The 21,668-nt window shown below is 41.5% G+C and overlaps 1 protein-coding gene across 5 annotated transcripts in view; it reads left to right on the plus strand.

Annotated features, from left to right (window-relative positions):
- The window catches only part of CPM (carboxypeptidase M), an 89,417-nt gene that overhangs the window by 32,408 nt on the left and 35,341 nt on the right, over window positions 1-21,668 (plus strand). For 4 of the 5 annotated variants that reach the window (XM_032646684.1, XM_032646687.1, XM_032646686.1 and 1 more), the window contains exons 3-4: window positions 10,776-10,873; window positions 20,976-21,148. In XM_032646684.1, the coding sequence (XP_032502575.1) occupies window positions 10,776-10,873; window positions 20,976-21,148 (271 nt within the window). The remainder of the gene's footprint in view (window positions 1-10,775; window positions 10,874-20,975; window positions 21,149-21,668) is intronic. The other variant, XM_032646683.1, reaches the window with a different exon arrangement.

Here is a 21,668-nt window from a genome sequence, read left to right on the forward strand (position 1 = left end):
TAGGCGTTAATGTACGACATTTGTTTTTCTCTTTCTGATTTACTTCGTTCTGTACGACAGTCTCTAGATGCATCCACGTCTCTACAAATGACCCAATTTCATTCCTTTTTATGGCTGAGTAATATTCCATTGTATACATGTGCCACATCTTCTTTATCCATTCGTCTGTCGATGGGCATTTAGGTTGCTTCCATGACTTGGGTATTGTAAATAGTGCTGCAGTGAACATTGGGATGCATGTGTCTTTTTGAATTATGGTTTCCTCTGTGTATATGCCCAGTAGTGGGATTGCTGGGTCATATGCTAATTCTATTTTTATTTTTTTAAGGAACCTCCATACTGTTCTCCATAGTGGCTGTATCAATTTACATTCCCACCAAGACTGCAAGAGGGCTCCCTTTTCTCCACACCCTCTTCTGCTTTTGTTGTTTGTAGATTTTCTGATGATGCCCATTCTAACTGGTGTGAGGTGATATCTCACTGTATTTTTTTTTTTCGGCTGTGTTGGGTCTTCGTTGCTGTGTGCAGGCTTTCTCTAGTTGCATCGAGCAAGGGCTACTCTTTGTTGCGGTGCGCAGGCTTCTCTGGCTTCTCTTGTTGCAGAGCACGGGCTCTAGGCACGCAGTCTTCAGTAGTTGTGGCATGTGGGCTTCAGTAGTTGTGGCTCATGGGCTCTAGAGCGCAAGCTCAGTAGTTGTGGCACACGGGCTTAATTGCTCTGTGGCATGTGGGATCTTCCCGGACCAGGGATTGAACCTGTGTCCCCTGCATTGGCAGGCAGATTCTTATCCACTGCCACCAGGGAAGCCCCTCATTGTAGTTTTGATTTGCATTTCTCTAATAATTAGTGATGTTGAGCAGCTTTTCATGTGCTTCTTGGCCATCTGTATGTCTTCTTTGGAGAAATGTCTATTTAGGTCTTCTGCCCATTTTTGGATTGGGTTGTTTGTTTTTTTAATATTGAGCTGCATGAGCTGTTTATGTATTTTGGAGATTAATACTTTGTCCGATGATTCGTTTACAAATATTTTCTCCCATTCTGAGGGTTGTCTTTTCGTCTTGTTTATGGTTTCCTTTGCTGTGCAAAAGCTTTGAAGTTTCATTAGGTCCCATTTGTTTATTTTTGTTTTTATTTCCGTTACTCTAGGAGATGGATCAAAAAAGATCTTGCTGTGATTTATGTCAAAGAGTGTTCTTCCTATGTTTTCCTCTAAGATTTATAGTGCCCAGTCTTACATTTAGATCTCTAACCCATTTTGAGTTTATTTTTGTGTATGGTGTTAGGGAGTGTTCTAATTTCATTCTTTTACATGTAGCTGTCCAGCTTTCCCAGCACCACTTATTGAAGAGACTGTATTTTCTCCATTCTACATCCTCGCCTCCTTTGTCATAGATTAGTTGACCATAGTTGCGTGGGTTTATCTCTGGACTTTCTATTCTGTTCCATTGATCTATATTTCTGTTTTTGTGCCAGTACCATATTGTGTTGATTACTGTAGCTTTGTAGTATAGTCTGAAGTCAGGGAGTCGGATTCCTCCAGCTCTATTTTTTCTTTCAAGACCCTCAGGGTCTTTTGCGTCTGCATACATATTTTAAGATTTTTTGTTGTAGTTGTGTAAAAAAATGCCATTGGTAATTTGATAGGGATTGCATTGAATCTGTAGATTACTTTGGGTAGTATAGTCATTTTCATAACATTGATTCTTCCAATCCAAGAACATGGTCTGTCTCTCCATGTGCTGGTATCATCTTTAATTTCTTTCATCAGTGTCTTATAGTTTTCTGCATACAGGTTTTTTGTCTCCCTTGGTAGGTTTATTCCTAGGTATTTTATTATTTTTGTTGTAGTGGTAAGTGGGAGTGTTTCCTTAATTTCTCTTTCAGATTTTTCATCATTAGTATATAGGAATGCAAGGGATTTCTGTGCATTAATTTTGTATCCTGCAACTTTACCAAATTCATTGATTAGCTCTAGTAGTTTTCTGGTGGCATCCTTAGGATTCCCTATGTATAGTATCATGTCATCTGCAAACAGTGACAGTTTTACTTCTTCTTTTCCAATTTGCATTCCTTTTATTTCTTTTTCTTCTCTGATTGCCATGGCTAAGACTTCCAAAACTATGTTGAATAATAGTGGTGAGAGTGGACATCCTTGTCTTGTTCCTGATCTTAGAGGAAATGCTTTCAGTTTTTCACCGTTGAGAATGATGTTTGCTGTGGGTTTGTCATATATGGCCTTTATTATGTTGAAGTAGATTCCCTCTGTGCCCCCTTTCTGGAGAGTGTTTGTCATAAATTGGTGTTGAATTTTGTCAATACTTTTTCTGCATCTATTGAGATGATCATATGGTTTTTATTCTTCAATTTGTTAATATGCTGTATCACGTTGATTAATTTGCATATGTTGAAGAATCCTTGCATCCCTGGGATAAACCCCACTTGGTCATGGTGTATGATCCTTTTAATGTATTGTTGGATTCTGTTTGCTAGTATTTTTTTGAGGATTTTTGCATCTATATTCATCCGTGATATTGGTCTGTAATTTTCTTTTTTGTAGTATCTTTGTCTGTTTTTGGTATCAGGGTGATGGTGGCCTCATAGAATGAGTTTGGGAGTGTTCCTTCCTCTGAATTTTTGGAAGAGGTTGAGAAGGATGGATGTTAGCTCTTCTCTAAATGTTTGATATAATTCACCTGTGAAGCCATCTGGTGCTGGACTTTTGTTTGTTGGAAGATTTTTAATCACATTTTCAATTTCATTACTTGTGATTGGTCTGTTCATGTTTTCTATTTCTTCCTGGTTCATTCTTGGAAGGTCATACCTTTCTACGAATTTGTCCATTTCTTCCAGGTTGTCCATTTTATTGGCATAGAGTTGCTTGTAGTAATCTCTTTGGATGCTTTGTATTTCTGTGGTGTCTGTTTTAACTTCTCCTTTTTCATTTCTAATTTTATTGATTTGAGTCCTCTACTTCTTTTTCTTGATGAGTGTGGCTAATGGTGTATCAGTTTTGTTTATCTTCTCAAAGAACCAGCTTTTAATTTTATTGATCTTTGCTATTGTTTTCTTTGATTCTATTTCATTTATTTCTGCTCTGATCTTGATGATTTCTTTCCTTCTGCTAACTTTGAGTTTTGTGTGTTCTTCTTTCTCTAGTTCCTTTAGGTGTAAGATTGGATTGTTTATTTGAGATTCTTCCTGTTTCTTGAGGTAGGCTTGTATAGCTATAAACTTCCCTCTTAGAACTGCTTTTGCTGCATCCCATAGGTTTTGGATCATCGTGTTTTCATTGTCATTTGTCTCTAAGTATTTTTTGATTTTTGCTTTGATTTCTTCAGTGATCTCTTGGTTATTTAGTAATGTATTGTTTAGCCTCCATGTGTTTTTGTTTTTTATGTTTTTTTCCCTGTAATTGATTTCTAATCTCATAGTATTGTGGTCAGAAAAGATGCTTGATATGATTTCAATTTTCTTAAATTTACTGAGGCTTGATTTGTGACCCAAGATGTGATCTATCCTGGAGAATGTTCTGTGTGCATTTGAGAAGAAAGTATCTGCTGGTGTTGGGTGGAATGTTCTATAAATATCAATTAAATCTGCCTGGTCTATTGTGTCATTTAAACCTTGTGTTTCCTTATTAATGTTCTCTTTGGATGATCTGTCCATTGGTGTAAGTGAGGTGTTAAAGTCCCCCACTATTATTTTGTTATTGTTGATTTCCTCTTTTATAACTGTTAGCAGTTGCCTTATGTATTGAGGTGCTCCTATGTTGGGGGCATATATATTTAAATTGTTATATTTATGCAATTTAAATTGCATATATACTTATATGTTAGATTGTTGATCCCTTGATCATTATGTATTGTCCTTCCTTGTCTCTTGTAACATTCTTTATTTTAAAGTCTATTTTATCTGATATGAGTATTGCTACTCCAGCTTTCTTTTGATTTCTATTTGCATGGAATATCTTTTTCCATCCCCTCACTTTCAGTATGTATGTGTCCCTAGGTCTGAAGTGGGTCTCTTGTAGACAGCATATAGATGGGTCTTGTTTTTGTATCCATTCAGCAAGCCTGTGTCTTTTGGTTGGAGCATTTAATCCATTCACGTTTAAGGTAATTATCGATACATATGTTCCTATGACCATTTTCTTAATTGTTTTGGGTTTGTTTTTGTACCTCCTTTTCTTCTCGTGTTTCCCACTTAGAGAAGTTCCTTTAGCATTTCTTGTAGAGCTGGTTTGGTGGTGCTGAATTCTTTTAGCTTTTGCTTGTTTGTAAAGTTTTTGATTTCTCCATTGAATCTGAACGAGATCCTTGCTGGGTAGAGTAATCTTGATTGTAGCTTCTTCCTTTCATCACTTTAAGTATATCATGCCATTCCCTCTTGGCTTGTAGAGTTTCTGCTGAGAAATCAGCTGTTAACTTTAAGGGAGTTCCCTTGTATGTTATTTGTCATCTTTCCCTTGCTGCTTTCAATAGTTTTTCTTTGTCTTTAATTTTTGCCAGTTTGATTACTATGTGTCTCGGTGTGTTTCTCCTTGGGTTTATCCTGTTTGGGACTCTGCACTTCCTGCACTTGGGTGGCTATTTCCTTTCCCATGTTAGGGAAGTATTCGACTGTAATCTCTTCAAATATTTTCTTGGGTCCTTTCTCTCTCTCTCTTCTCTTTCTGGGACCCCTATAACGTGAATGTTGTTGCGTTTAATATTGTCCCTGAGGTCTCTTAGACTGTCTTCGTTTCTTTTCATTCTTTTTTCTTTATTCTGTTCCGCAGCAGTGAATTCCACCATTCTGTCTTCCAGGTCACTTATCCGTTCTTCTGCCTCAGTTATTCTGCTATTGATTCCTTCTAGTGTTTTTTTTTTTTCATTTCAGTTATTGTATTTTTCATCTCTGTTTGTTTGTTCTTTAATTCTTTTAGATCTTTGTTAAACATTTCTTGCATCTTCTCGATCTTTGCCTCCATTTTTTTTCCGAGGTGCTGGATCATCTTCACTGTCATTATTCTGAATTCTTTTTCTGGAAGATTGCCTATCTCCACTTCATTTAGTTGTTTTTCTGGGGTTTTATCTTTTTCCTTTATCTGGTCCATAGCCCTCTGCCTTTTCATCTTGTCTATCTTTCAGTGAATGTGGTTTTTGTTCCACACAGGCTGCAAGATTGTAGTTCTTGCTTCTGCTGTCTGCCCTCTGGTGGATGAGGCTATCTAAGAGGCTTGTGCAAGCTTCCTGATGGGCGGGACTGCCTTGCCTGTAGTTTTTGAATAGAGAGCAGTTCAGGGACAAACTGGTACATCAGTTGGCAAACCAATTTGAGATTTGCATACCAAAGGGAGCAGATGATAGCTTTAACTTCTCAAACCATACTCATAGGATCCTGTCAACCTCCTCCTTCCTTTTCCAATTCTCCCAAGGAGAGACAGAAAAAATCTCGACACCAGAAATGGGACATGGCAAGCTTGGGACACAGGTTCACATTTCTCTGATATTTTCCATCTCTTAGGTGACTGAAGCAGTGCTGCATAGTAGTTAAGAACAGAGCTGGCTCTGAATAGACTGTCCTGCACCATGCCTTGTTACTTTGGTTCTCAAACTTCAGCATGTGTGAAGATCCCCTGGAGAGCTTGTTAAGACACAAACTGCTGGTTCTCCCCCTGAGAGTCTCTGACTCAGCACCTAGGGGTGGCTCCTGAGAATGTGCATTTCTAACAAGTTCCCAGGTGACACTGATGATGGTGGTCCTGGGACTACACGTTGAGAGCCATGGCCTTATGAGCTTCCCTAAGATGGCATCCACCTGTGTGAAAGGATAATCTTTGTGCCTACCACTGTGGTTTCAGGGCTAAGTGGATATATGTAAAATGCTCTGAGCTGTGAGTCACTACCGTGCAAGCACAGCCAAACTGGAGACTTTTGTCCCTGTTTGGTTTGCGTCTGTTTTGTTTTTGTCGTGAGCCACTTAGCAGGAACCTCTTCCTCCACCTCCAAGCCCAAGGACACATGACTTTGGAGACTGAGTGTTTAACCTGACTGCAGTCATTGCAATTTTTCAGCTCTTCTGGGACATTATTTGAAATAGGGCTTTGCGTGCTGTGTTCAGCTCTTTGTGTGTGTGGTAATGGGAGCATACCTAAGTGAGACTGAAGTTTTGGTGTCAGATCATTGGCTTCTTTTTAGAGAAGGCAGGAGGAATTCGCCAGCCTTACATCAGCCTTGCCAATGGAGTTGTTATTCCCACTATGTACGAGGTCACAAACTCATGCATTGAGAAAGCTCCCCCAAGGTTTGACTTAGGTCCAAGGGTAATTGTAAGGACACAAAGAGAAATATGGAAGTCTAGGAAATAACTGATCCATCTCCCTGGAGATCGGAGCCTGGTGGGTGGGATCATGAATACAACCAGCCTCATCGACACTGCAGCTCTGCTCCTGGGACCGGGCCACCCACGCAGCATCTCCGCTTCTCTCTGGGCATGTCTCGCTGAAACTCTGGGAGTAGAGAGAGTCTGATGGGGTCGTTATGCCAACACTCAGTATGGACCGTCCCTGTAGGGTAGCCCTCGATTCGGGTGTCTTGCTCTGGCTCAATCATCAAAGCCAGGTAGCAGCCTGGAACTTGCTCCAGGCGCAAATTATGGCAGCGCCATGCTGAAAGAACTGCCGGGGAACTTTCCACCCAGGGTGGGGTTGGCCCTGGACTACCTAGTACTTTCAGGGAGATTGAGGCAGCCTGGCGTCATCAGAAGAACACAGATATTGGAATCAGACAGACCTGAGTTTGAACCCTGGTTCTTCCACGTAAATCAGTGAATTGTGGATATCACCCACCACACAGAGGTATTGGAAAGATCAAGTATTAAAAAGTGCGCAGCGTACTGCCCGGCACAGTCTCTGAACTTAATAAATGATAAGATTTGGTATTTTACTTTTTAAAAACTGGAAAGATGGAAATGTGAGGGAAAAAGAAAAGTACTTGGCTTTATCATCCTATCACTTAGCCCCTTATTACCGACAATGTGCAGTTTTCAGTTCTTGTAGGGACTCACCCATTATTTCATTTAAGGCTTTATATGCTTTGGATCTGTTTTCTTCCATGGTATTTTTTTACTGAACAGTCTGTTTTATGTGGTTGTAGTTAAATAATTATGCATTCTGATTTCTTTCACATGATAAAGTAGTTTTACATTATAAATTCTGGACGTAATTTGAGTGGACATGCTGTAATTTACATAAAATTACTTAGAGTTGGACACCTAACGATGGAACATTGGTTGAATAAATGGTGCTGCATTTGTGTAATAAAATACTAAGCAGCCATTTATAAAGATGTAGTCAAAGTCTATTTGTTAATATAGAAACATGTTCATGATTATATGGAAAATGAGATGATTTTACCTCAAGATCCACTGCCTCCCAAATCTATCTGGATATTCACTGCCTCAAGATCAGCACCTTTCAAACTTCAATGGGCCTCAGAATCACCAAGGGAGCCTGTTAAGTGCAGGTTTGGGGCCCTCCCCCTAGACTTTGATTTAGGAGATGGGGATCAGGGATTGGTGCTTTTCCAAGGATCCCGGCAATTCTGATGTGGGAATGACACTCCCCCCATTTCTACCTGTTGAAGCTGTACTGCATTTACCAAGCTTCTCCTTCTACTTTCTCCTGAACGCCTGGAGCGTTGTTTCCTTGCCTTGTGGATCTCTGTGAAGCCTTCTGAATTGTAAGACTTTTCCTGGTCCTACAAGCAAACTCAGTTGGGCACCATGTCACATCCCTGGGCTTTGTGTCAAGCTCTGAGTGGGTTCCTGGATATAGATACTGAAATCCTGGCATCCAGGTTTTGTTTACTTTGTAGTGAAGAGAAAGTGGCCGAGCATTTCAGAACTCTTGAGCACACCTGGTATTAGCAGGAACTTTGAGGAATAAAGGCAGCCTGTCGAACCTTGGCAGAGAAAAATCTTATTTAAATTACCCGCACCTCGGCAATCAAGCTGTGAAAAGTCAGTAGTTTGTCCTTTGTGCATTTACTCTGGTCTAAGCCAGAGATCAGTGTTCGTTGGAGAGGCTGGTTAAAAAACTTCAAGAGGCTTGTCATTCCTGGTGAATATCTCCAGGTTTTCATTCTCAGACTTTGTGCCATGGAGGTTATTCAAGGGAAGTTTCTCATCTTGCGGTTTACTTAGGGGCCATTCGAGCCAAAATTGAGATTGAGTTACCACCCAAGTTCTTCTTCACTTAGGTTTTATTTTGATTTCCCTCCTTCCTTAAACCAAATAATATTGGATACGCATGTCGAGTCAGGTTTTTCTTGTCTTACACTATCCTTTATATTACAGGTCAGCTGTTGCAAATGCAGAGTTGGAAATGTAACAACTAGTAAACATTATGTTGAGATGATGCTGAATTTTTTCCTTTGTTTGTGAGGGAACTAGGCCATAGTCTGTATAAATCTGTGGTTATTCTAAGTTTAAAAGCATTAATAGCTACAGAAAAGAATTCCCCAGAAGGAAACTAAAGAGCCAGGATTAATAGAAAAAAAGCTCAGAAAAACCTCTCCCTTGCTTCATGTGAAAATATTAACTTGGTAGATTTGAAGCCCTAGGTGACCTGAGAATTGGTACTATTGGGGGATGAAAGGTTCTGGTTGATGACAGCAGTTGTGGCGGGAAATCACTGGATGGATTGTACTTGTCCACGTGACTCACTCAGAGTCGTTCTTCAGAACTCGGTTTAGAAGTCAGCTCTAAAACCCTGCATCTGTAAAGCTTTATGTGATCCCACCCCTTGGAAAAAGTTCCTCGTTTATTCTACAGCCACAGCAGTACCTTATACACACTCTAAGGTCGTATATGTCACAGTCTAGTGTAATGATGTTTGCACGCTGCTGTTCTCCACTAGACCAGAAACTCACTGGGCGTAGAGTGTGACTTATTTGTAGGGTCTAATCTCCTGGTTAAATGCCTGGATATAGTGGTACTAAATAAATGGATGTGTAAATGAATGATGTAAGTGTGCTGCACTGAACAGGTGGCACCAATCAGATAGACTTCCTTTTGGGGGTGTTTTCTGACAATTTCTGCAGTTACTAAATTTAAAGCATCACCCTTCAAGACGAATTTCCCTATAATTGTTAGAATAAATTAAGAATAAACGGTGAGGGCTTTCCTGGTGACGCAGTGGTTGAGAATCCACCTGCCAATGCAGGGGACACAGGTTCGAGCCCTGGTCCAAGCAGATCCCACATGCCACAGAGCAACAAAGCCCATGCGCCACAACTCCTGAGCCCGCGTGCCACAACTGCTGAGGCCTGTGTGCACAGAGCCCGTGCTCTGCAGAGGGAGGGGCCACCGCAGTGAGAGGCCCGCGCGCCACAGCGAGGGGTAGCCGCCACTCACCGCAGCTGGGAAAAAGCCCGCGTGTGGCAGCAAAAACCCAACACAGCCAAAAATAAAATAAATTTATTTTAAAAAACCAACAAAAACCATTCTTAAAAAACAATAAATGATGAAAAAGACAAGTCCAGTATCTGCTTCTCCCTGGATTCCTTATGGCAACTGGGTATTCCCCAGCCCATTGGACCTCCCCCCCGACCCCCAGGTTGAAGGAGCTACACCTGAAATTCTGCAGAAATCTGCTCAATGTTAGCCCATGAGCTGCTGTTAAACTCCTTTCCTGGGTACTTGAATTCCACAGAAGGCTTAGCTGTCACAGATATGTGAACTTTGTATCTAGGTGCTAGATATCAAATATTTACCCAATCTCTAATTTTAAAGTGTTTGTATTAAAAGAGCCAGATGATTTTAGAATCGAAAGAAACCTCTTCATTTTACGGATTAGGACACCAACCTTCTTGTGAGACAGGTAGTTTTCGTTAGTGGCAGAAGCCCTAGAGTTGAGTCACATAGGCCAGGATTCAGGTCTTGGCTGTGGGGCTCAAATCACAGCCTCTTACTGGCTGTGTGATCGTAAGCAGTTTATTTATTTAGTTATTTATTGAAGGTCAGTGTTTTCATTTGTAAAGTCCGGTTAAAAATCCATCTCCCTGGGTCAGGACAAGGGATTGCCTCAGGTAACGTGAACCAGAGATGCAACGGTAACATCTGCCCAGAGCAGATGTTCAACAATCTTGAGTCTCTGTCCTCCCTTGCCCAAATCACACCATTTATGGCAGAGTTAGGACTTAGAAGTTTCCCTTGAGGCATTGTTAGGATGGCTTGTGCTTCCCGGCTTACGTGGCAGGACTCATGCCCATCAAGGACACTCATTGCTGAGGGGCTGTGTTACATGAGCACTTGAATATGACAAGACTCAGGATTTACTGTAAAAACAATCTCCCTTCTGAGTTACATATTTTCTTGCTGTTGCTTTCTTCACTTTCCTTGCACTGAGAGTTACGGCACCCTCCCCATCAACTATCAGTAATAATTTTGTGTAATTGTGTGAATTAGCAAGATCACTTCTATAAAACACCAGAAACTCAGAGCAAACTATATAAACATTTTGGAAAAATAAGACCTACATAGCCTAATAAGTCTTTGATTTTAAAAAGTCACATTCTAGAATAAGAACTTAAATATTTGTGCTAAATTGAAAGGGTTTTGGAAACTGAAAGTGTTTTAAGCAAGGAAGCATTAGTCACATGAACTGAGGTGGTTGTGAAACATTCGTCAGGTGGGAGAAGCAGCATCATTTGTTCACTGTTCTCATTCTCCCAGAGTTCCTTCATCATTTCAAAAGACAACTCATTTTTCTATACTCTTCTTCCCTGTAAAGGCAGAAACCTGTGGGTTCTTATTGTGGGACGCTTTCCAAAGGAGCACAGAATCGGGATTCCAGAATTCAAATACGTGGCAAATATGCATGGAGATGAGGTATGTATATGGCTTGCATATCTGACATGTCACCAGAGAAGCTTCCCGTCGGGTCTCTTGTGCTCTGTCTAAATGCAAAGGAAGCAGCAGACACTGTAGCAAAGAATCTGGAAAGGTCTTCCAGTGAGGCCTTCTGAGAGGATTGAAGGAACCAGGTTCCAAAGACCAGCACAGCCATCTGGTTGTTTACCCAGTGCCCTGTGCAGGTAACTGGAACTTTTTTTGTTTGGGGTCTGGAAGAACAACAGTGTCCCAGCTCTGGACTGCCAGCAAGTCCCCGAACTCCTGCCTGTGTTGGTTTTCCCCATCTCCTGCTCAGCATCGAGGTGACCCAGCAGAGGAGCAATATTCTATTTGAACTAAAACAATCAGATCCCAGCTAGCTATCCAGACTCCTAGGAGCTGGCGTTTTGAATGCTTTTGTCACTTTCTCTTAATCTAACACTTAGCGTTTCCAATGCTTAAGTTTAGAGCAGCGGTCCCCAACCTTTCTGGCACCAGGGACCGGTTTCATGGAAGACAGTTATTCCACAGGCCGGAAGGAGGCGGGGGATGGTTTCGGGATGATTCAAGCGCATTACACAGACCGGAAGGAGGCGGGGAATGGTTTCGGGATGATTCAAGCGCATCACATTTACTGTGCACTTTATTTCTATCATTATTACATTGTAATATATAATGAACTAATTACACAACTCACCATAATGCTGACAGGAGGCGGAGCTCAGGCGGTAATGCGAGCGATGGGCAGCAGCTGTAAATATAGATGAAGCTTTGCTCGCTTGCCCGCCGCTCACCTCCTGCTGTGCGGCCCGGCTCCTAACAGGCTGCGGACCGGTGCCAGTCCTCGGCCCAGGGTTGGGGGATCCCTGGTTTAGACCATCAAGCTTAGGGCTCTGTCATCCCCATCATTCAACAAACCCTTAAATTCCATCATGATGTCTTGCCTCTTTTCCAACTTACTGGGGATCAACTCTCTTTTTATTTTGTTTTGTTTATGTTATTTATTTTATATTTTGCAAAATACCCTTTACCACACCTGCCTGCCCAGCCATTCTTGCCAGGCGTTTGAAGATGCTCCTCTCCATTTCTCACCTTTCTTCCTCAGAGTATTTTGAGAATATGACAACTGCAGGGTCTTCTGTTCCCCAGAACCCCACACAACTGGGCAATACAGTGGGAGGGAAAGATAGTGCCTAGTCTTGACAGTAAAGAAAATTGACGTAGGAATATCAAACACACTTAACTTTAAGGAATGTCAAAGAACAGGAATATTCCTATAAGTATAACCTGCTGACTTGCTACGACACTTCCAGGTCTGCAGTAGCGTGGGTGGCATGCACTGCTCGAACGCTGGGCTTCCTGTCCCGGCTTAACCCTCCCCAACCCCAAGCTTTCTAGGAACAGGCTCCACCCCGCGTGACACACACACATTCTGCCCTTCCTAGGCACGCTGCTCAACCCGCCCTGGTCCTGCCGAGCCAGGGGACTTCTTGTCACTGGAGCTCAGATGCAAACACTTGCCTTTGAGAGAGTGGTTGGTCTTTGAACCTGATTTGGGGGTGGATGGAAATTACTTTTTTAAGCATAATGGGCTTTGCTCGAAAAGGCTTGATATTGCTGGGAGTCTGACCATAGTTGTTTTTAACAAAACAACTATTCATGACAGACAGCAGCCCAGACTTCCTTTCTCTTTTGCTATCTAGTCAATTGATCGAGGTCCTGTGGGATCCATTTTTAATGAGACATTGACTCCAGTAGTTTATTTATTGAATTCCTGGCGTTTCAGAGGTTGCAGCCTGATGCTTAGAAGTTAATCCTCTCAGTTGAAACTTCCAAAGAAAAGCAAGAGTCCTTCCTCTCACTCACCCCTGAATTCACTTGTACTTTCCCAAATCTCTGACATCTTGCCTTCCATGTAGTTAACGTATCCCATCAAATCGGGCTCTCTCATTCACTGTGATTCTTTGAGGAATGCTAAGGACTGAGGTGACTCAGAGGGAAAAGTCCCAGTGTGTTTCGGGTGTGGGATCCTGAAGTCCTGCTATCCCCTGTGTGTCCCAGCTGGTAGCAGTATCTGGCGGCTCTGGGGGCCATTGAGAAACTTATTATCCCGAATTTAGATCTTGTATGTTCTGTCCTCCCGGAGCCACTAGGAGCTGGGGAAAGTGATGGCGTAACCCAGGAGCCAAAGGGTCACTTGGATTAGAAGGTTTAATCACCCTACTCATCCTTCTTCTCTTAGACCTTTTGGAATTGAAAGAGCATTTTCAAGAACCCACTATTAAAAAGCAACATAGATAACATTTGGGGGCATCTTAACATTCTTTGGTTGGATTCCTTGCTATTCTGGCACAAACTTTGAATGCTGATCTCAGGGTCCATGGATCTTCTAGGAGTTTGTGGATCTCACGTGAAGAAGCCCAGCAGGGGTCATATGTGTACCGAGTAGTGTGGTGGACAGGATTGACCATGGTATTTTTTAAATGTTTCCTCTGTTCCCTGGACCCCACCTCAGCACCAACAGGAAGACCCAGTTATGTTGACCACACACACCATTTTCCCCCCATGAATTTTCACCTACTTCGTGATGCCTTCTTTTAGAATTGGGTCTTTATTAAATTAAAAATAACCTGTTATTATTACAGAATCAACATACGTACATCTTAGAAGAAATACAAACAAAAAGAAAACATTGTGTACTGACCTTCTCCAAATTAGGACTGTCGATTCCTTATCATTTATCCTTCCGGATATTTTTGTGTGTGCATTTGCACCAAATGAGCGATGCTAATTTGCTCTTTGTAACATTTTTCAGTTAATACAAGCTACCCTTTCATGTCAGTAAATGTTTATCCTATCTTTACCTTATATCCCATGTTCTAGTTTCTCCAGTTGTCCTCAAAATGTCCCCCAAAGTGTCCGTTCAAAATTCTGTCCAAGATTATGCATCATATGTGGTTGACATATCCCTTGAATCTCCTTTAATCTAGCATATAAAGCATCTTTTCGTGACGCTAGACTTAAGCGAGAACGTTGATCCATTGTGTGTCCTGCAGAACGTCCCTCAGTTTGGATTGTTTCCTTCCTTATAATATCATCGATTTTGTGCCTCTCATCCCTCATGCCTCTTACTTCAAACTGGAAGTTAAATCTAAAGGTTTGTGGGATTCAGGTGAAACATTTTTGGCTACTGTGTATCTTCGGAATCGCGAAGGTGGGTGACTTTGGCTGGTGCTGAAGGTCCAGGCTGATTAGCCTGGCTACATCTGGAATGCATGAAGCACACTGAGGGGAGCAAAATCTACTTGAGACAGCCCATTTTCAGGTGAGAATTGTTACAAGAGAATGAAGTCAAACCTCCTCTGGTTTTGTATGATATGCCTCTTGTTCTCAGTCACCTTGTCATGAGCTCATGTCCTCACGATGCTGCATCGATCAGGCTGGCAAGTTCCCCTCCATACAGTACTCGCCGACAAGAAAAGAGTAACAGTAACCAACATTTACTGAGCATGGGCTACGCTAAGTGCTTTGTGGGCGGGCTTTCTTTTGCTCACTTCTGCAGAAGGCATGTTTGTTAGTGCGTTGACCAGGAAGGGAATGCAGGTTTCTGTTGGTCCTCTGGGCCTGCATCAGAGCCTGAGCAGTGAGCCTTTCCCAGCTATGGCTCTGCCTCCTTGACCCCCTCCACTGCCTTTGGAACGTTCTGTTTTGACTGTTTTCCTTTTTACATACAGATCTATGGTCTATCTCAAATTAATTTTTGTTTGGATGGATTCCCAGTTGTTCCAGCCCCATTTGATTAGAAGATTTGGGCTCGTTCACCGTGTGAAAGCGTAGCAAACTCTTAGAGTAAGACTGGAGTGAGCATCTCCGTGTCACTTTTCTCTGTCCCATGCCTGCTGCCCGCCTCTCCTCCCTGATTGCTGGGGAGTCACACGGGGGAGCCGACGGAAAGAGCACCCGCCGCCCTTGTCACCTGCTGTTCATGCTTTTTCAGAGTGAGGGAGACATTTCTGAGCTTCTAACTTTTCTCATTTTAGTAAGACAAGCAGGTGTTTTCCTGGTTTATCCAGGTTCTTGTTTGTACACACATCAGCGTGTGGAATTGTAGAAGCCCCAGTCCCGGGTGTCATTCACACAGGCTCCTAATCGGCAGTGTGCGCACACCTGACATCCAATCCTTGTTATTCATTGGGAGGGATGAGACCAGAGGTCCCTGGGCGGGGCTCTCTGCCCTTCCCCTGCTCCACAAACATTCACATCGTTTGGGAGCGGGGTCTTTGTTCCCCTCGCCCTCCTCTGACACCTCATTCTGCTACTGGCTGGCTTTGTAGTAAACTATTACCTATAATCTAAAATCAGAGCTTTAATGAACGCTGGGACCATCCCCTGGAAATGGAAACATCTAGTACCCTCAGCCTAAATGTGGGTGCAGGAGAGAAGCCTGGAAAATCACTCCTTGCTCCTTCCTCGAGCCCTCCCTGTTCTATGTTTTGTGCCTATCTGCCATCCCATGTTTAAAAATTTTTGCAGGAAAGAAAATTTTATATCTGGGCAATCTCTAGATTGTTAAGACATCTCTAATCCCTGTCTAATGGAAATATCCAAGCAAAGCATGACTATGTGTTTAAAAGGTCAGGTGCCTGGAATTTTAAGCTAATCCAGGAGCAGGCAAAGTGCAGGTGAGAGGTTGGGTCCACAGGTTCCCTTGACTGCAGGGCCCATGGTCTTTAAGTATGGGGGGAGGTATTCAGTCTATGTCTGTTAAGCATAACTGAATTGCCAATTCTGATTCTTTTTTTTTTCTAGAGTTTTTTTTTTTTAAGCTTCTGTTTCTTAAACATCAATGAATTATTTTTCCTATGATGGTTTATTTGGGTATAGAGTTCTGAAATACCCACATCACACTTAGAATTTCACATTTGGTGGCATTAATTTATAGTTTATTGGATTCCAGATACATAATGGAAAGGAAAAACATTGCAAAAATATGGATAATACTGATCATATTTTTCAACCCAAAAATAAAGGCTAAATGGTTTTTTGCACACCTTCTAGGTATAAGAGACATTTAGACAGTAGTTTGTATGTCTAAATGTCTATATTTAGAGGGTATTTTAATGTTCTACGTGAACAACAGGACATAATATCCAGGATTGTGCCTATCCTGGAAGATCTTGGGCTGTGTAGTCAACATGCAATAGAGGTTCCAAACTTACTAAAACAAGACAAAACAAAGCTTGCCACTTCTCAAGCCCTTTATTCCACCACTATCCCAGATGATGACAAAATGTCCTCAGTTACACAGCATGGCTTTGGATAATTATTTCCTTTTGCATTTAGACCAAACTAATCCTTATTCCAGGCGAAGTGTCTAATTCCTTTTAAGCATGTATTAAGTTCCTCATATAATTATCCTCTTTCTCTCCATCTCCCTTTTTTGGTGAGGGTGGGCCGGGGGACCAGGGTGTCGAGTCCTTGGCATGATCAGAATTGCTGGCCCCCAGCCCTGTGAAGTGTGTTCAGTATTGAACATCCTTGCAATGAACTAACTTGATCATTTGTATACCCCCTCTCACTGAGAACCTTAAGTCCTCATGTTTTCAGAAAGTTCCTCCTCAGAATAGTCATGACTTTGTAGTGGATTTGGCAACAGTAACCAACAATCATTTACTGAGCACATGATATACCTGGAGCTGGGTGAGATACCAGGGCTACACAGGAAGCTGGTTAGGATCGCTGCCATCAAACCTTGGATGGTGGAGTTGAGGGGTGGGGGTGGGGGTCAGTCAGGGTCGGTCAGGCCATTGTAATATGTGTGAACACTGTCAGGAGAGCACAGGTGAGGAGAGTTAAAGGACCACCTAGGCAGGTCATGGAACCCAGACTTGGGGAGGCCACAGAAAAGTGTGCTAGATAATGTAATATTAGGCTAATATTTGAAGATGGAGGATTTAGCTAGGCATTAAGACAAATGAATTAAGTCTGTTACACACCATGTGGAGCCCCAGAAGCTGCATTACGGTGTAGCATTTCAAGACTCCACGATTAGGAGAGCTGAAGTGTTGGTACTACCCTCTAATTCACTCTCGCACAATACACTACCCAGTTGTGGATTGTTGCTTCAAAATTGTTTTCCAATTGTTCTTAGAAGTGCTAGAACGTTGATTTTTATCTGTCTAACAAATTCCCACTTGACTGAATTGAAGAAAAACTGATAGAGAATTTATTTTCTGCTTTCTGGGTTCTTGCCATCTTTTTTAACTTTTTATTTTATACCGGAGTATAGTTGATTAACGATATTGTGTTAGTTTCAGGTGTGCAGCAAAGTGATTCATATACATGTATCTATTCTTCTTCACTTTTCCCATTTAAGTTGTTACATAATATTGAGCAGCATTCCCTGTGCTATACAGTAGGTCCTTGTTGGTTACCTATTTTAAATGTAGACATGTGTACACGTCAATCCCAAACTCCCTGACTATCCCTTCCCCCCACCCTCCCCCCGGTAACCATAGGTTCCTCCTCTAAGTCTGTGAGTCTGTTTCTGTTTTGTAATAAGTTCATTTGTATCATTTTTTTTTTAGATTCTGCATATAAGCGATATTATACAATATTTCTCTCTTTCTGACTTACTTCACTCAGTATGACAACCTCTAGGTCCATCCTGGGTTCCTGCCATTTTAATGACCGGATGAATTATCAGAGAAAGACTCTAGAAGCTGGTGTGCTCACCTAGCCTTTCAGGCTCTTCATTAGGGATTCTTTCATTAAGTCCACACTCTCACAAAAGGAGCTTAATGAAAGGCTGGTTAAGCTAACGGAAACAGTTTTGACCACATTCTTTTTTAAAATTTTAGTCTCTCTAAGGTTTCATATTCAAAGACTTAATTTTAAACGAAGGGAGGTCTATACATAAAACATGAATGAGTGTTTGAGACATTTATATTAAGGTTGAGAAGAATTAACTTGAATAATATGTGGCATAAATTTGCTGTTACAGAGACAGGAAAATATGGTCCAAGAAAACAAGAGGACTTTGTTTAACTCCCTCTGAAATTGCATCTGTTTACCTCACCATTTTTTTAAGTTATCTAACTCTTAATTGGTTCTTTATCATACTTCCAAGATTTTTCTTTCACCCTCTGCAGTTACGAACTTGTGGTTTGTTTTGGAATATGGAGACAAACAGAAAATACCTTGGTCACACATTCGTTACCTTGAAAGAACCATAATTTTATTGTTTTGTAAAAATAACATAGGTTTTCTTTAATTTAAAAAGCAATACTAGAAAAATAAGAGGAAATAAAAACTATTCAGAATACTATCACTCAGAAATCACCGTCATTAGTATTTGCCAGATGGTATTCTAGACATCTGTTATTTCTACAGTAATAGAATGAGAGGAATCAAAAGGATATAAAATGAAATGTGTGTCATATTATACGTGTTATAAGAAGTATGAGATTTAACTTTACTTGAATTTAACAGAATAGAACTGAAGTGAAATGAAAATAATTGGTGAACTTGGTATTTTCTCAAAATAATAAATTATCGGAAGATTCTTCTAAAGTCAAAAAATTAGGAAAAACTTTGGGCTTCCCTGGTGGCGCAGTGGTTGAGAATCTGCCTGCTAATGCAGGGGGCACGGGTTCGAGCCCTGGTCTGGGAAGATCCCACATGCCGCGGATTAACTAGGCCCATGAGCCACAACTACCGAACCTGCGCGGCTGGAGCCTGTGCTCCGCAACGAGAGGCCGCGATAGTGAGAGGCCCGCGCACCGCGATGAAGAGTGGCCCCCGCTTGCCACAACTAGAGAAAGCCCTCGCACAGAAACGAAGACCCAAGACAGCCAAAAAAATGAATAAACAAATGTGGGGTTTAAAAAAAAAGAATTTTTTAAAAAAGGAAAAACTGAAATTATAATGATTTGAAATATATATATATTTTTAAACTTTGGATAGTATCCCATGACCCATTCCTGGGAAAAGTGAAGGAATTAGCAGTTTGAAAAGTCTTCTGTCCTCTCCTTTCCTCTCCCCCCGGCACCCACCCTTGCCGTTAGCTATAAACCTTAACTTTTACCTTCTATCCTATACCCACACCACCACAGTTGCTTAATTTAGTTCTGTAGTTTAATCACAGCTTCTTACTCTTTGTTTTCATTTTCTTGTGGGTGGATGAATTTAACTGCGAACTCCTGTCTTGAGTTTGGGCGTGCTTGAGAATGTAGGATTCAGATAGTTAAGAGGAAATTCACATTTAGAACCATGCGGGGATTCCAATATAATCTCACTTGGTACTTAACCTGGGACTCAGAGGGGCCTCAGGTTTTTCCTGGTACGTCCCTCTAATGGAACCATCCTACAGTCTCCAACCAGCATTTAGAAATCTCACTTCCTTCTCTCTTTCCTTGACCTTTTCTCTTCCCCAACCCCTGTCCAGAAAAGCTCCTTCAACCAACTACACTGTCCACCTTTAAAGCCACCTTTCACAGCTTGAAATTGCCAGCCCCTCCTCCTCTGGTTTCAGGGAAGCCAGTAAGGAGTGTCCAAATGTGCGTGATCTTCCAAAACACTGAATTGGAAACCCAGTGTGTGACTCACTTGACTTTTTTGGTTATTAAGCACCTTTTGTAAGGTTTGTAAGAACCTTTTTCAAGTGACAATTTTGACTGTAAAAGCAAAAATCACAGTGGTGGAAGAAGATAGACATGAGTAGGAAAAAAATTGCAGTTAGAATGGAATTTACTTCTACTCTGAATACGTAATTTACATATTTAAAATTTTCTTAGTTCCATTTTAATTATTCTGTGTTCATTAGGGTAACAAATTCATAAAATGTGATCTCTTTGCTTGCCAGCGAGGGGCATAAAGTATGGAATTGCTCATCCTTTGTCCCAACAATGAATTGCTACAGAGCAGTCATAAATGAAAATTCTTTTCCTGCCCACGGCCTTCATTAATGCACCAGAAGCACTGTCCTTATTTAACCACCTGCTGCCCTGATTTCCCATATACTAACTGCTCTACAACATCTGATCACGTGTAAGAGGTAAATATTCCTTACTTAGAAGCAGAATCTTTGAACTCAGGATTACAGGGGAAAAGTAATATAGCCTAATCAAATCTTTCTAGAATAAGGTTGAATATGTGAATTCCTTTAAAAAAAAATACTAAATCTCTCCCTTGGGGATTATAAAGCAAGCTTCTTCACAGGCCTTCAGTTTCCCAATCATTGTTGGTACATAAGGTAATTTTAGGTGAATGTGACCATGTTTATTCTCAGGCATGCTTTTATTTTACTATACAATTAGAAACATATCTAGCAAAATGGTAATTATACAAAGTTCCTTATTTTTAATGTAAGTAAAAAGTGAGCCAATTTAAAGAAAATGCAAACTAAATAATAGTATAGATAATATGCAGATATGGCAAAAAATTGTGAGGATGTTGTGCCAAAGAAACATGAGGATGTGGAAATCAGAAATACAGAGGTACAGCAAAAATTGCACAAACGTGCAAGAGGGGAATTTGGAGATAAAAGAACCTGGAAACGGGGGAATATGAAAATCAGACCTATTTAAATTAACCTACTTAAATTATGCATATTACAAATTCAGATTTTTCTCTGTTAAAATCTACATATCTACTGCAGTGGTTCTCCACGAATCATCCACCGAGACACGCACCACGGCTCTCCCGTGTGCCAGGCATGCTTGTGGAGGCGCACAACGCCCTGCCTGATCTCTAGCTCCCCCTCTCGCCACCCCTCCAGGAAGTATTTGGAAGACAGACAAACTGGAAGTAGGAGAATAAGAATAAGCTTTACTCCACTCTTAATTCATTTTTAGTAAATTATTTACTTATAGGCACTTTTTTTAAAGTTAACTTTAAAAAAACCTTTTACTCACAAAGGTTTTGCAGCACACCAGTGATGGATTGCCACGTGCCAGAGTGTCAGTATGCCAGAGAAACGGTGGTCTCACAACTGGTTTTGGTCTCACATATCATGTGTAGTGCTTGTTGGGGAATTTGTGCTTTGGGGGCTGTTTTCCTCTCACCTAACGATATCCTCTTCTCTGTTTAACACCTACAGGCTGTAGGGCGGGAACTGCTGCTCCATTTAATTGAATATCTCGTAACCAGCGATGGAAGAGACCCTGAAATCACAAATCTAATTAATAGTACCCGGATACACATCATGCCTTCAATGAACCCAGATGGATTCGAAGCTGTTCTAAAGCCTGACTGTTTTTACAATAAGGGAAGGTAAGCACGGGCTAGTCTATCTTTATTCAAAACTACAAAAGCATAAAAAGCCCCCCATCAGATCAGACCCCTTCGCCCTGTAAAGAGAAGTTAGCGAACCATTTCATAACCTGTGTCATGTCACTGCTGTTCTGGAAACTTTTCAGGGCTGCCCATTGCTTTGACTTTGAGAAGTAAAATCCTGAGCAAGGCTGCTTTACCCCTGCGCCTGCCTCACTGCTCCGGCTTCATTGCCTGTTCCCCCGCACTCACCCTGCCGCAGACCTCCCTTCGCCTTCTGCAACCGCCAGCTGCCTTCTCACCCCTGGCATTTCCCACACCTTCCCCCGCACCCTGTTTCAACAGCATTTCCTCAAAGCCTCCTTCCCTAACCTATCAGATATTAGAGCCCCAATTATTCTTACATCACCTGGCACTTTACCCTCATAGCACAATCTTTAATGTCTCATTTCTTGTTTAATATCTACCTGAGGGCAGGAATGCTGCCCGTGTGTTCATCCCTGTTAAATCCCAGGGCCTA

The sequence above is a fragment of the Phocoena sinus genome, chromosome 10 (assembly GCF_008692025.1).
Source record: "Phocoena sinus isolate mPhoSin1 chromosome 10, mPhoSin1.pri, whole genome shotgun sequence".
In the NCBI taxonomy this organism is placed as follows: Eukaryota; Metazoa; Chordata; class Mammalia; order Artiodactyla; family Phocoenidae; genus Phocoena; species Phocoena sinus.